This window comes from Mus musculus, chromosome 10 (assembly GCF_000001635.26).
Source record: "Mus musculus strain C57BL/6J chromosome 10, GRCm38.p6 C57BL/6J".
Classification (NCBI taxonomy): domain Eukaryota; kingdom Metazoa; phylum Chordata; class Mammalia; order Rodentia; family Muridae; genus Mus; species Mus musculus.
The window spans coordinates 52,258,920-52,274,786 of record NC_000076.6 but is presented as its reverse complement, the minus strand read 5'-3'; the positions used below and the strand labels follow the sequence as shown (position 1 = coordinate 52,274,786).

The following is a 15,867-nucleotide window of genomic DNA, read 5'->3' as shown; positions in this document are numbered from 1 at the left end:
AAAAAAAAAAACACGGGCACCAAATCAAGACCTACCTTCTTTGAGGCTTGTCACAAATTAAAAGGAACAAGAGAGATGCCTCCTCAAACCCCACATTAGCCACACAGAGCCCCTTCTGAACTACATATATAATTTTCAGGACAGATAAGAACATGCCTGGTGGGGCTCAGTGGCCTTCCCTGGGAACACCACTGGCAAGGCTAGCCACTTGGCACACTGTCAGCTGCCAGGAAAGTGGTACCCAGCGTGGTCCAGCTTTGTGCTGAAGGGCGCATTGATGAGACAATCACCAGAAATACTGAAGCTGTACTTAGATTTCTGCCCATTTCTCATTTTGGTTTTCAATGCAGTCAAATAGCAGGGTTTGTCCAGGCTCACTAATTGCAGTAAGGTCATTGTACAAAATTATAGAATTTTCAGAGCCATTTTCTTTGAAAAGGAGAATTAGCATGAAAAAGAGACAGTCCTGAGTTGTGCCATTAAAACCAAAGTCAAAGAACAATGTAAGCGGTGCCCCCTGGTGAAATTTTGGTCTCTGATACACAGACAAGAATCAGTTAACACAGGACAAATGAGCCAGACAGATTCCTAGACAAAGGTGCAGCTTTCTTTCCTTGGGGTTCAGGGATGCGAGAGTGAAGACTTGCCACCGAGATCAGCGCAGCACCCTACCAAGCCATCCTTTACAAAGGGTGGCAATGGAATCACTGTTTCCAGGGAAGTAGCTTTTCCTCCCAGGAGGCTATGCTTATGTTAATGAATACCAGAGGGGAACGTTTAAGCAAATCCAGCCTTTTATATGCTGGAAATTCTTTTCAAGGTTCTGTGTTTTTAACTTCCAAAAGTTTAAGAATTTTACTTTTTTACTCCTGTGGGTCCAAAAGGAGAACTATTTGTAAAACAGTGGCTTCTGAGTTTTTTTTTTTTTCTCTCTTTAGAAGTAAAACCAAAAATCAAGAATAATAATGACAAGATGCTATTGTAGTATGCTAAATCCCGGACACTTAGCAATTTTATGTATTTAAAAAAAAAAAAAGACAGTTCCTACTTTTTCCATTTATCTTGTTTTTAGTGTCTTATAAACATGAACAGATAATGTAATGATACATGTAACTCATTGATAATGATTAAAAATATAGCCGGGCGTGGTGGCGCACGACTTTAATCCCAGCACTCGGGAGGCAGAGGTAGGTGGATTTCTGAGTTCGAGGCCAGCCTGGTCTACAAAGTGAGTTCCAGGACAGCCAGGGCTATAGAGAAACCCTGTCTCGAAAACCAAACAAACAAACAAACAAACAAACAAAAAAACCAACCAAACAAACAAACAAAAATATATATATGTATGTATATATATATTGGGGGTGGAGATACAGGAAATGGAGACCGATCTGTGAACTTCTTGATTTCCTATGGCTCAAAGCACTGAGCAAAACAGGAATCCTCCAACTGATTACTGTTTCCTTTCACCACAGACCACCCTGGCTTCTCAGAGTAATCCTACCAGTCAGCTCTGTGACTCATTTCTCAAGCAACCTTGTTTGGTCCTAGGATGTCCTCATGAAGATTCCCCTTGAAGTGCCATTTCCTCCAGCAAGAGACACACAGATGAGTCACAAGCTGGGGGTGTAACACACAAGGCAAGAGCTCAGATGGCCTTTGTCACACTGAACTGGGATGGTATGGTGCCTAATTAAGAGCACACTTGTAGGGTCAGCTGTTTCACTTGAATCTTAAGTGCTAGGCGAATTTTAAGCAGATTTCTTGAGCTTCCTCCTTGATCTTCCTTATGCACAGTGGTAAGCTACAGAATCCATGTTATAGAGTTATTCAGGAGAGAATTGGGATCAAGGAGGTTCTGAGTCCTAAACACACACAGCTAGGTGTTGGGCCACATGTATCGCTTATCCTGTTTATAGATTTCCACACTGAAAGTGAGCAGAAAACCAAGCTGTTAAGTTTCAAACAGGGATAAGCTGCTGAGGTGCCTATTTAACATCTCACAATTGTCTCTCCCTGCCTCTCCCCTCCCCCCTCCATTCATCTCTGCCTCCTTATCTTCAAGGAGACTCCTTCAACCTCATCCTCTAAGACTGGAGAACTCATGGGAACTGTTCCCGAATAAACCTGTTTTTATACTTTTTGTTTGGCTTGAATTGGCCTATTAAACGTTGGTGGAAAACCCTATTAGAAGGTTCTCTTAAATGAGGATATCTGCAGACAGTAAAGTCCAGATGGGATTCCCTTTGGTGTGAATACAGTGTCATTCAAATTTCTCTTCTGTAAGAAGTCAGCTTTATGTATTTGCTGAAAAATCAAAACTACATGTAAACATGGTTTGAGCAACTGGAATGGCAGGGCTAAGCTAAACACTCAAGGATAAGAAAGGATGGCTAAAGGGTACCCCCTCACTCAAGACATTCACTCCCCAACACCTCTGGTAAAGGTGAAATAATTGTCCAAATCTGAAATAGGTGTCTGCTAAAGGTTCAGAGCAGAGTGCAGAGGGAGAGACCGGAGCTGCGGGACATCAGAGATCTTTCTATAACAGGGGATCCTTGACTGAGAATTTGATAGGTGTAGGGCGTGAGTGTGTGAGTGTGTGTGTGTGTGTGTGTATGTGTGTGTGTGTGAGAGAGAGAGAGAGAGAGAGAGAGGGAGAGAGAGAGAGAGAGAGAGAGAGCACAGAGACAGGAAAGCCAGGGGAAGAGACATCAACAAATATAAAGGGCACAAAGTTGTATGAAGTGATGAGTGTCTTGGTTATGAGATGGATTTCCTGAGTTTGCGGAGGCTGACACAGGACAGTCTTGGCTTGGCAAGCAATTTCAGGAAGGACAGACTGCAGGAAGACAGGTAGCCAGCCCCCCACCCTGCAACAAGTTCCTCATTCCCAAGCCCTTCATCCCACCCTATAAAGGCTCCTAGTCGGCTTCTTTTGGGAGGGAGGGGGGGTTCGAGACAGGGTTTCTCTGTGTAGCCCTGGCTGGCCTCGAACTCAGAAATCCACCTGCCTCTGCCTCCCAAGTGCTGGGATGAAAGGCTTGCGCCACCACAGCCCGGCCCTAGTCTGCTTTTTACCTAGGCAGATTCTTAAATTTCCCGGAAACTCCCCGACTCCCCTTGCTGCCCTGCCCCTTCCTGTGTCTACTAATTATCACAGTCTTGTCTGCTTGTCTGTTGAAGGTTGGACTCTTATCTTTTTCTGCCTTGTCTTTTTACAATGCCTCAGAAGTCTAACATGATGCGTTTAGGGGGAAAACATAGGGATAGGGATAGGGGTGAGGTTTGGAGATAAGGCTACACAGAAGACTGGAGAGTAAAAAGCCTGAATTCCACACTACCATGTTTCTGCAGATGCTAGAATACAATGATTGATAACTGATTGATTGACTGATTGATTTTTAGGTTTTGAGACAGGGTTTCTCTGTGTAGTGCTGGCTGGCCTGGAACTCAGTCTATAGACCAGGCTGTCCTGGAACTCAGAAATCCATCTGTGTCTCCCTCCCAAGAATTGCTGGCATTAAAGTCGTGTGCCACCATGCTTTGCACAAAACACAGTTTTTAAAATTAAAAAAAATTATGACAACATCTAACATTATTTGAATGGCTTAGACAACAGTGGGAGTTGGCAAGGAAAGAAGAGAGTCGATTAGTTTTTCAAGAAGGAACACAGGTTGATTCTCCCCTAAGTGCTTGGGACCAAGTTGTCTGAGGCTGGGAAGGCATCTGCATCCTACTATTTGCCTGGATTCCGAGTGGGTTGCTCATTCCTCCTCTATGTTTCAAGGTCAATGTATTCATTTCCAGAACTGGCCCTGCTATCTGACTTGAGTCTCTACTGTTTTATAAGCATAAATAAAATGAACATAAGACGAGATGTTTTTCTAAAGCTTTCTTCTAAAAAGTCTTCCCCTTCCATCTCCACAGTTCTATTTGGAAAACAACACATACTGGTTATTGGAAGAAATCTTGTATGAAATACCCCAGAATTGGGAGACATATGCCACTTACAGACCCTGATGTTGAAAAGTGCTATAAAGATGTCTTCTAAAGATTACAATCTATTGATTTATTTTATTTTTCTGTTCCCTTGCTTTTTGAGACAGGATTTTATAGTCCACAATGGCCTCAATCTCCTTTTGTAGCTGAGGATGACCTTGAAGTCCAAGTCTCTAGCCTCTACTTCAAGTCCCAGGATTAAGAGCAAGCACAAACCGGGCGTGGCGGCTCACGCCTTTAATCCCAGCACTTGGGAGGCAGAGGCAGGTGGATTTCTGAGTTCTAGGCCAGCCTGGTCTACAAAGTGAGTTCCAGGATAGCCAGGGCTATAGAGAGAAATTCTGTCTCGAAAAACAAAAACAAAACAAAACAACAACAAAAAAGAGCAAGCACAAGACACCAAGACTACTTTAGAGAGCAGTACTTGTTAGCATTTTGTCTAAGCTCCACCCCACAGTTACCTGGCAACAGCCAGGTGTGCCTGACTCACTATAAAAGGGGCTGCTTGACCTCTTGTTCTTGCTCCTGCTCTGTTTTCTTGCCCCTTCCTCACCTCTCTCCCCATCAGCTCCTTTTCACGTGCTCATGGCCAGCCTCTATTTCTCTACTTCTCTTCTCTTCTCTCTCTCTCTGCCTCTACTACCCTCTTAACTCCCCTCTCCATGCCCTGAATAAACTCTATTCTATACTATACCATCATGTCCCTCAGGCGGAAGGATGGACTCAAGGAGGCACCCTCTTCCCCACACCTCACCACACCTCCACCAAACATATTCCCCTCTCTTTATCCTTTTATAAACACATCAGTACTATGCCAAGTGTGGTGGCTCTTGAATGTAAATCAGAGAACTGGGGAGACTGAGGCAGTAGGATTGCTGAGTTCAAAACCAGCTTGAGCTACACAGTTAATTCCAGGCTAGCTTGATTTACAGTGAGGCTCTGTCTCAAGACAGACAGTGATGGTTAAAAATGCAGTATCTGAATTTAATCACAAGGGACATCAAAGCAACCTAAACTCACAGGCCCTGTACAAAATAACTGGGTAGCACTAGTCAAACTGCACAAAAGACAAACACAGACAGAGGAACTATTCTTGATTATAGGAGACCAGGGAGCCACAGCAGCTAAATGCTCCCCAATCTAGATGAGAAGAGGGACATTATCCATCATTTCTCCTTCCTTCCTCTTCAGACAGGCTCTCACTATATAAGTCTGTCTGGATTGGAACTGGCCATGAAGACACCAGGCTGTCTTGATTTCTTAATCACAGCTGATTCTTCAGCTCCAGCTGATCAGTATTGATTAACCCAGCAAAGCAAAATTTCACTTTAGTGGGCGATGGTCTCTTAACTCACAGTTCTAAGTCACAGAGCTCTGCCTGGTCTCTGCTTCTGAGTGCTGGGATTCAGCACATACAACAGTGTGCCTGTTTTGTCCTCGTGTCTCAGTTAACTGTTGCAATTTTTCACTATTTCAAAGGCATTTAAAAAGGTCTCTCTCTCTTTTTAAAGATTTATTATATGTAAGTACACTGTAGTTGTTTTTCAGACACTCCAGAAGAGGGTGTCAGATCTCGTACGGATGGTTGTGAGTCATCATGTGGTTGCTGGGATTGAACTCAGGACCTTCGGAAGAGCAGTCAGTGCTCTTAACCACTGAGCCATCTCTCCAGCCTGCAGGGTCAGTCTCTTAACACAGCAACAGACAATACCGTGCTACTTTGCTATTTTGTCAACTTGACACAGCCACAGTTATCTAAGAAGTGGGAACCATTTCTCAGAAAAAAATGTCAAGATAAAACTGACTTGTAGAAGCCAGGCAGTGGTGTTGCATGCCTCTAATCCCAGCACTTGAGAAGCAAAGACAGGAGGATCTCTATGAGATCGAGGCCAGCATGGTCTACAAAGTAAGTTCCAGGACAGCCAAGGCTACACAAAGAAACCCAATCTTGAAAACAACAACAAAAACTGACTTGTAGAAAATTCTGTGGGGACATTTCCTTAATTAGTAGCTGATATGTAAGGACCCAGCCCATTTTCAATGGTTACACCCAAGGCCAGATGGTCCTATTATGTATAAAAAATTAGGCTGAGCAAGCCAGTTCCTGCCTTGGGTTCCTGTACTGACTGTTTTGAGTGAGGGAATGTGACCTGAGAGTTTTAAGGCGAAATAAACCCTTTCTTCCCTAAGCTGCTTTTGGTCTTTTTTTTTTTTTTTTTTTTTTTTGTAAACTCACATCAATAGAAATCCTAAGACAGAATTGGTATGAGGTTCATGGGATATCGCTGTGACAGACCAACCATGTTTTGGGAAGAACTATGGAAGAACTTCAGAACATTGGATTGGAAAAGCCATGGAGTCTTCATAGCTTAATGAGCTTAGAAGACAAGAACATTGAGAGATATGCAGATGACAGAGACCTGGCTTGTGAAGTTTCAGAAGGAAGTTTGAGAGTACCTTGAAGTCTCTTTCAGGGACACTTGACATTAAATTAATAATCTGTGATTCCGGTCAGCGGGGATGGAAGAACTGGCTGTGATTAACAAGAGACAACAACCACTAAAGTGAAACTCTGCTTTGCTGGGATGATTGGTACTGATGAGCTGGCGCTAAAGAATCAGGTGGGATTAGGAAATCTTTGGGTAATGTTTCTACTGGGCCAGAATACAGAAGCTTAGGGCCAGAGTCATGACTGTATCTTGTGCTGGCAGCTTAACTTCTTTTTCTTTCTTTTTTAAGATTTATTTATTTATTTATTTATTTATTATATGTAAGTACACTGTAGCTGTCTTCAGACACTCCAGAAGAGGGCGTCAGATCTTGTTACGGAGGATGGTTTTGAGCCACCATGTGGTTGCTGGGATTTGAACTCAGGACCTTTGGAAGAGCAGTCAGTGCTCTTACCCGCTGAGCCATCTCACGAGCCTGGCAGCTTAACTTCTAATGTATAGAGAGTTTCCCAGGTGGTACTGGTTTTAAAGGCATGACGGGGTCATGATGAGAAGTTGAGGCTTGGCATCAAGTGGCAGGCGTTCCTGAAGGGAGTCCAGGAGAGGCTGTTAGTGAAGGTACAGCCCAGTTGTAAGAGAGACCCAGAATCTGAGATGCCAGTTCCATGGAATGGATCATCAAGAACAGCAGATCACAAAGAACAGCTGTGGAGTAATATCAGCTTGAGCCTAGGAGGCAAGCTGTGTGTGCTGCAGAGAGTGGGGCAGGAGAAGTGGCCCAGGCCCTTTGGAGACTAGAGGACAGTGATTGGATGGCAGGCATCAAGCACTTTCCTCTTTACACTGTTGGACTTTGGTTTTGATTTGATTTGATTGTGACTGTGAACCCTTGAAATAAGGTGTTTAACCTAGTTTTTATTTGTTTTATAAGAATGTAAGGAGAATTTTGGTTTCTTTAAAAAACATACAGATATGTTTTCATTTTAATCCCAGGTGTGGGATATAGAGCTGCTTCAGATTGTCCAGAGTAGTTGACCTTAAGGGACATGATTTTGCCCAGCTGCAGTTTGTGCAGTTGTGTGATGTTTGGAATTCCGAGAGCTTTTTACAGAGTATATAAATGCTAGGGCCCCAAGAGACTGTGTGTGTGTGTGTGTGTGTGTGTGTGTGTGTGTGTGTGTGTGTGTGTGTGTGTGTGTGATGTTGTTGGTCTGTGAGCTCAAGTCCACTCCACCGCTGGACAAGGCTTCTTTAGGGAGTCTGAACTCTGGGAGTGTGACTCCTTATTCCATGCCAAAGCCAGACTGGGTGCTGGGCTATAGGGAGGCACTAAGACAGCGCTTTGGGGGTGGGAAAGTGCAGTCTTAGGGGTGTGGAAGCTGGAGCTGGCTCAGGGGTCTCCAGGCCTGCGACAAGGCCAAGGCCATGGGGAGTTCTCAGACTCTTGGACGGAGTTCGGGACTGAGGGCTGAGGACAGCATCTAGCCAGGGCTAGGGGGAAAGCAGAACTCTGGCTTGTCCTAGTGGTGATTGTCCTTAGCATGGCAGAGGAAGGCTTGGTGGCGGTTGTGGCTGGGAGCACAGAGAGGCCTTCTACAGGAGAATTAAGCTGTGGATCTGTAGTCGAATGCCTTTTCCATGGCTCCCCACATGTTCATGGCAGAAAATGGATGCATTTAATACACCCTACCCACTTCTCATGGTGGATCTGAGATTAAATACCTTTTGCAGGGAGGACTGGCTGAGAAGGGAAGCTTACTGGCTAAAGCCCTCTGGGCCTCTAGGTACCTCACTAGCATGGAGAACTCTGTTTGGGTCTATGTAACCATAGGACATGTTTCTTTTATGTGAGGAGCACAGCAAGTGTTTCAAGTCAGGAATCTGGCAAGGAGGAGCAGGGAGCTGTCTAAGTCTCGGGGAGCTGTCTAAGTCTCAGGTGTGTGCCCACAAGTGTCTGGGTCTTAACCAGCTCTAGCTTACCAAACTTCCTGGCATGTTTTTACATCCCCCATTGGTCAAGGTTTGTTAAGTACTCATGTGCAAAGAAACAAGAAGAATAGATACCCTGAAGGTGGAGATCAAACTTGCCCCAAGGAGCTCAATGTCTTTAATCAGCAGGAAGAAGTTAATTGATGTCACCCGCCTTTCCAACTCCTGACTTGATTCAGGAATCTTTTCTATCATTTTTATTTCTCTTGCCTAGTGTTAAAGGATTGAAAGGGTGGAAGAAAAAGTATATATCTGTGTACCATGTGCATGAAGAGGCCAAAAGAAGGAGTCAGATCTCCTGGTACTAGAATTACAGATGGTTATGAACTATATCCTGTGGCTTCTGGGACTTGAACCCATGTCATCTGGAAGAATAATCAATGTTCTTAACTGAGACATCTCTCCAGCACCAGATTATTTTAGAGAGACTTTGAACTTTTAAAGAGACTTTGGATTTTTTTTTAAAAGAGTCAACTTTTAAAGTATTTACATTTTTAAAGACTGTGGGACTTTTAAACATTGGAATATTTTATATTATTAGGGACAAATGGGAAGGGAAAGGTTATAAATGAACAGTGATGTGTTCGTGTGTCAGGGTGAAAGGGGAACAGTTGTCCTGGTTAGTTTTTTTGTCAACTTGACTGTGGTGGTTTGAATATGCTTGGCCCATGTGAAGTGGCACTATTAGGATATGTGGCCTTGTTGGAGTAGTTGTGGCTTTGTTGTAGGAAGTGCATCACTTTGGGGGTGTGCTTTGAAGCTCCGCGCAGTGGGAAAGAGACCCTCCTAGCTGCAGGGGCGAAAGTTTGTTCCTGGCTTCCTTTGGATGAAGATGTAAAATTCTCAGCCCCTTCAGCGCCATGCCTGCCTAGATGCTGCTGTGAGTCCTGCCATGATGATAATAGACTAAACCTCAGAACCGATAAGCCAGTATCAATTAAATGTTGTCCTTTATAAGAGTTGCCTCAGTCATGGTATCTGTTCACTGCAATGAAACCCTAAGTAAGACACTAACAGAAACTATAATCATTTGAGGAGAACCACAATTGAGAAAATGCCTCCATAAAACTGGTGTGTAGGAAAGTCTGTGGGGGATTTTCCTTAATTAATGATTGATGTAGGAGGTGCCAGCCTACTGCGGGTGGCTGTGTGGTCCTGAGCTATATAAAACAGCAGGCTGAACAAGTCATGGAGAGCAAGCATTCCTTTCTGGCCTCTCTGCTCCAACTCTTGCCTTGAGTTCCTTCCCTGACTTCCCTAAGTAAGGAAATGTGACCTGAGAGTTATGCAGAAATAAACCTTTCTTCCCCAAGGTTGCTTTTTGGCCATGGTATTTTATCACAGCAATAGAAACCTAAATAAATACAAATACCTTCTAACTGATGACTGAACTGGAGGATCAGCCATAGTCATAACACACCCCACCTTGTCTGCATAGGTCTTTTAACAGCAACAATCTCCAGTGTGTATCTGAAAAATTCCTCTAAGATGGAGGGGGTGTATTCACACTCATTGACAGTTCATCTTGTTGCAAAGAACATGGTGCCCCCCCCCCAACATTGGTGTGTGTGTGTGTGCCTGCCATCGAGAACTGCATTCCTGAGTGTAAGAGGTGGAGAGTTTAGAAGCCAGAGGTTGATGTTGAGATGTCTTTCCTTGATCACTTTTACACCTTCCTCAAGTTCATTGAGTTATACTGGGTGGCCATCCAGTTCCTCAGGAACCCCGGCTGTCTCCACCATACTGGGGTTACAGGCATTGCCTCCATGCCTGCCTTTTACATGGGTTCAGGGGATCCAAACTCAAGCCTATAAATTGCTTGTGTGGCAATTACTTTACCTACCAAGCCATCTTCCCAACGTTCTAAAGAATGTTAAAAATGCCCAAGGTATGATTCAAGCAATGAACCATCAAAAGTTAACTGCCCACTAATGAATCCTGTCCAGTTTGAGCACATTCACAATAGCTAATGTGAGCGCATCCCAAGAATGTGGACTCTTGGCATAGTTGGCCAACACCCATGCCAGAAAATGTTACTCTCTTTCAAAACATTAACCCCACATTCAAAATACCAACTACTATAAATCGTAATGTTCATTACCAGTGAGTTTTAACAATTAGATGGCCAATGAAAGGTACTGAACTGTTTGCACTCAAAGGACCCAGCCGTTTCTGTCACACACGAACCTGTTAGAGCTGACATCTTTCAGAACTGCAGGAGTCATTCCAGAACATGTGGCCCCTACTGAATGTACTTCTGTGGCCATTCTCAAACACGGCTATGGGTCTCTGGGACCCTGTGGTCACACAGCTGCAGAAGCCTTGAACCTTCCCAGGGATGGAGCAACAGGACACAGAACTGGCCCTTGCCTAGGCTCGTGTTTCTGCCATCTCTTCCTGCATTCCCAGGGGAAGTTCAAACTGACCCGGGGTCTATTTTAACTCAGCTAAAGCATATGCCTGGCCAGTGGCTTCCATCAAAGGGAATCTTTAAAGCAGCCACAAAAGAACACTTAACGTTGCTAACTAAATTACTACTTATTCCTTGTGTTTTAGACAAAATCACTGCACAGCGTACTAATGGGCTGCTCCAGCTCAGAAGACAGGGCTCATGCAGCCCAAGGCAGCCTTGAACTGAGTATGTACAGAAGGATGGCCTGATCCTACTACTGCCACCTCCCGAGTACTAGATTACAGACCTGTGCTGCTCTATGCCGCACCCTCACCCCCCACCTCCCATTCACTGGCTTTGAATGATAGAGGGAAGAACAATAGATAACTGTGTCTTTGAGCCACAAAAATATAGAAACAAATTTTTCTCTCAGCCCTTAATGATCTAATTGTGTAGTCCTGATCATGCTACCGAATCTCAGTGTGAATCCATTTATCTGTCGAATAAGAAATTAATAAGAGCTACCCAAGGGTGCGTGTGTGCATCTTAGAAAATGAGTCAGGGCTGCTTATGCCCAACACATTGAATATGCTCATTTTTATGAACACAAATCCTGTTTGTAAAAGACAAATACAACTTTATAAAGAAAACAACTTTATAAAGAGTAATAATTATCTTTTATCACTATATCAAATCAGAATTCAGTACCCATTTCTCAGTAAAGAACCCACATCTTAAAAATTTCAAAACAACCTAGGGCTGGAGATGTAGCTCAATTGGTAAAGTGCTTACCCAGCATGCATGAATCCCTAGAGTTGATCCCTATAACCCCACTGCTCCACAGTCAATGAAATGGATGGATTATCCTTGGCTGCAATAAATTAAAGAGCAGTCTGTACTACAGGAGATCCTGCTGTCTCAAGTGAAAAAAAAAAAAAAAGTCAGGAATCTAAACATGTAGATGACAAGATTTGTTCAAGATTTTTGTCTTTGGCTTCCAATTATCTAACTCGAAGGCGTCTCATGGGGCTTAGGATCAAAAAGCCACCAGGATGGTGGATTAGCTACTTTGCTGTTGCTGTGATTGCTGACAGAAGCAACTTAAAGGAGAAAGGGTTCCTTCTCGCTCACAGCTGAAGCTAAGTGGAGTGGCAGGCAGCTGGTCACATTGCATCCGCAGTCTGGAATCAGACAGGGATAAATGCTTATGCTTGTTTTTTTTTTTAATTTATTTTTTATTTTTTTTATAAATTCAGTGTGTAGTTTGGTAAATTTTCCCACCGCAAGGAATTTTCATGCCCAGAAATTTGTCACCAAGGTGATTCTATATTCTGTAAAAGTTGACCATCAATATCAACCACCAGAGATGATTATCTCAGGCATAATCGGAGTGCCATAGCACAAGAAACTGAATTTCAAAGGTTATTTAGGAAAACTCCCTTTATGCAGTTGTCCCTTCCCCTGTTCTTCCCTCACTTCCTCTGTGTCTCTGCTCAGATGTTTGCATACTGGAAGGGCCCACCTGACCACCCCACTGACATTATCATAAACCAGGCTCCTCCAGCTATAGGACTCCATCTTTTTCTTTCTTACAATCTGTCTCGTTAAAAATGCATTGTCTTTTCTCCAGGGGTAATCTCCATGAGAGGAATTTTGTTTGTTCACAGAATATAACCCAGTTCTTCACAGAATGTCTAAATCACAGTCGTTACTCCCTAAGTACTGGCCAAATAAAGGAATGTGTATGTTTTAGGCAAACGCTACATTTCTGATTCAGTTTTCAGCAAGGGAGAAATTGAAGAGAATCTTCTGAGACACATGGGGCAGACATATAGTATCTCCTTAATGGTTAAGCTTTCCAAGCAAGTGCATCTAAGTTAGCCTGCATGCAAGTTACCCTGAGAGTTTACACAAATCAAGGCTCTCTTACAGATCGCCAGGCTATGAAGCTAACCCAACACACTTCCTCCCATCTCAGTTCTTCCATGCTTACAGATCCCCCACACCCCTTCCTTACCATACTGATCTGTTGCACTGCTGAAGAGGAGATAGTCAGAAGCGCAGGTCTTGGACTCAATGTTCAAATCTCCCAACCTCAGAATAAGTCTCTTCCCCTTTGGGACTGTGATGATCTTTTCACACACAGTGTAATTGGGGTAAGTCCCTGGATAATTCTTAGATGTCATTGTGCCACTGTCCTGAGAGGTCACTATGTGCCCACAGCCATCACCTGGTAAAGAAGAAAGAACACAAGATGTAACTGTCTCCTACAAGAGCAACACTCTTTGTCTTGAGTGTTTCATTTCGGTTTTTTGTTTTGTTTGTTTTGTTTGTTTTGTTTTGTTTTTCCTGAGGGAAGGAAGGGCTAAACAACAAAGCCAGAGCATGAATCATGGAGTATCTCATTTAAAACTATTCCATCATTGGTCCCTGGTTTCATCTAATGAACTCAGTGGGTCTCATGCTCTGAATTAAATGCAGACCTTAAGAAACACAATTTGAAGCTGGGCAGTGGTGGTGCATGCCTTTAGTCCCAGCACTTGGGAGGCAGAGTCAGGCGGATTTTTGAGTTCAAGGCCAGCCTGGTCTATGGAGTGAGTTCCAGGACAGCCAGGGCTACACAGAGAAACCCTGTCTCGAAAAAACAAAACAAAACAAAACAAAAGAAACACAATTTGTTTTCTGGTTGTCTACCCTATTCAAAAGACCCTGGCCTTTTGCCACACATTTGTCAAGCCACTCTAAATCCAATGAATAATAATTTATAACTTACTTCAGAGTGATGCTGATGGGTGAAAGATGCTCCTGATAAAATTTATACTAATACAGAATGGATTTTGTTTAGATGCAAGGCTCTTAACTGAGCATTCTAGCTGGATACTGTTGGGGACTTACAGTGGGCAAGTGTCTCTCTCCTCCCATTCTCCTCCCCACACTCTCCATGTGCTCATGGCTGGCCTCTACTTCTCTATTCTTCTACTCTCTATCTCTCTCTGCCTTTCTCTGCCTCTACTACCCTCTTAACTTCCCTCCCCATGCCCTGATTAAACTTTATTCTATACTCTGTCAGGTCAGGTCAGTCGGTCATGTGGTTGGTCCCTCAGGGGGAAGGGATGCCCCAAAATGGATCAGCAGAGGCACCTCCTTCCCCCACACCTCAACACACATCACCCAAACATATTCCTCTCCCTCTTTATCTTTTTATAAACACATCAGGTACAAGACTACAGTTGACCTGAACTGGTATTTTATAGCACATTTGTAGGGTAAATGAAGTGCTTCACTAATGCTATGCATATTAAGGAAAATATTAGTTATTTCCTGACATATGGGTTTTGCCAGGTGCCTTTGTCTCCTGCTGGAGTGGAACTAAGACTCGGGCACTTATCTGACTTAAAAGCAAAACTCATCATCTTCAAAACAGCAAAATCTTGATAGCCATGATAAGCTCTACCTGCTCTGCTCTTCCAGTGTGATATAAAGGAAATATGGGGATTGATTCTAGAACCTTCCCTTCCCTCCACTCCCTTCCTTTTATCAATTAACCGACAGATTGCACCAGCTGATATAACCAAATGCATGACACCAGTATCTAAGGCCTCAGGAACCAAGCCAGCTGCAAGGTGAATAGATTGCATTTGGGCGACACAACAGCTGAAGTTGTGGAGCTCAAAAGAAAATCAATTTTAAGAGTGCTGCATAACTCCAGAGTTTATCTATCTTAGGAGCGAGCCTACAGTGGAGGCCAGAAGGAGGGCCTGACACGCAGATTGGTTTCATTGGAATAACACATGAATCCGTGCCACCAAAAAAATGTTAGAGTGTGAAGATGAAGAAAAAAAAAACCACCATTGAACCTGGAGGTCTAGGAAGGTGAGCTGGTGAGTAACAGAGCTACAGAACTTTCTAAGTATGGAGCACATGAGAGTAGATGACTAACCAGGTAACATACACACACACACTTGGGGAGTTGGGGCTGCAGGGTCATGAATTCAAGGCCAACTTGAGCTATACAGTGAGTTCAAAGCCAATGTGGGCTATAGATTATGACTGTCTCAAAGCACAAACACAAATAAAGAACAGGTATTAGAAAAAAATGAGCATCCTAGCTGGATACTGCTGGGCACTTACAGTGGGCAAGGGTTTGAGGAGTGATGAGAATGCGAAGCTACAGGTTAACACCTCGTGGTTCACATAGCCACACAGAGGAGAGAGGAGGAGACAAAAGGATAGTTTTGTATCCAAGTGACTGGAAGGCTGAGGCAGCCAGGAAGGCAAACACAACGTATCATTTTGGTGGTCAGCTTTGGAGTGATTGCTAAATTATCTGGGTTCTTGAGCAGCTGCGAGGATAAAACTGAAAATTATACTTGAGAGAGGTGTATTATACAAAAGCATATAGTAAATCGCGCTTTGATTTAACATTTGAATTATTTGCCTGCTTTCAAAGGTTTTAATGGAAAACATGCCAATCACATGATTTTATAATGTGTATATTCTCACAGGTCTAGAGAAATAATTACTCTCCCTTTAAAGGGGGTCAGCACCCTAGTCCCCCACCACCCAAGACCCCCACTACTCATTTTTATTCATTAACCTTACCTTTGTGGGTTGATTTTGAGCACACAGAAAAGTAACGAGCGTAGGAACAAACAACCAATCATAATGAACTAAATTCAACTAAACTTGTCAGCTACCGAGAAGCAGCCTAGCCAACCATTTGAATGCTCAAGCTTTCCATGTCGAAGAGGAGAGGAGAGGGGAGGGGAGGGGAGGGGAGGGGAGGGGAGGGGAGGGGAGGGGAGGGGAGGGGAGGGGAGGGGAGAGGAGAGGAGAGAGAGAAGGGCTGTTAGGAAGGCTCTGTGTAAAAGCACTGACTCCCCAAGGCTGTCACACACACACACACACACACACACACACACACACACACACACACACAGAGGGGACACTTTATATACACATAACAGGAAGAAGTTCTTAAATAATAATTAAAAAAGGAAGAAAATACCATTTTTTACAGACATCTACTGATTTATG

At 43.6% G+C, this 15,867-nt stretch overlaps 1 protein-coding gene across 5 annotated transcripts in view; it reads right to left on the bottom strand.

The window, feature by feature from the left end:
• Window positions 1-15,867, bottom strand: part of Dcbld1 (discoidin, CUB and LCCL domain containing 1) — an 87,801-nt gene that overhangs the window by 46,592 nt on the left and 25,342 nt on the right. For 3 of the 5 annotated variants that reach the window (XM_011243196.2, XM_030245220.1, NM_025705.4), the window contains exon 2: window positions 12,848-13,060. The exons of the other annotated variants lie outside the window; for them this stretch is intronic. In XM_011243196.2, coding sequence (XP_011241498.1) covers window positions 12,848-13,060 — 213 coding nt within the window. The remainder of the gene's footprint in view (window positions 1-12,847; window positions 13,061-15,867) is intronic. 5 annotated transcript variants of the gene reach the window in all.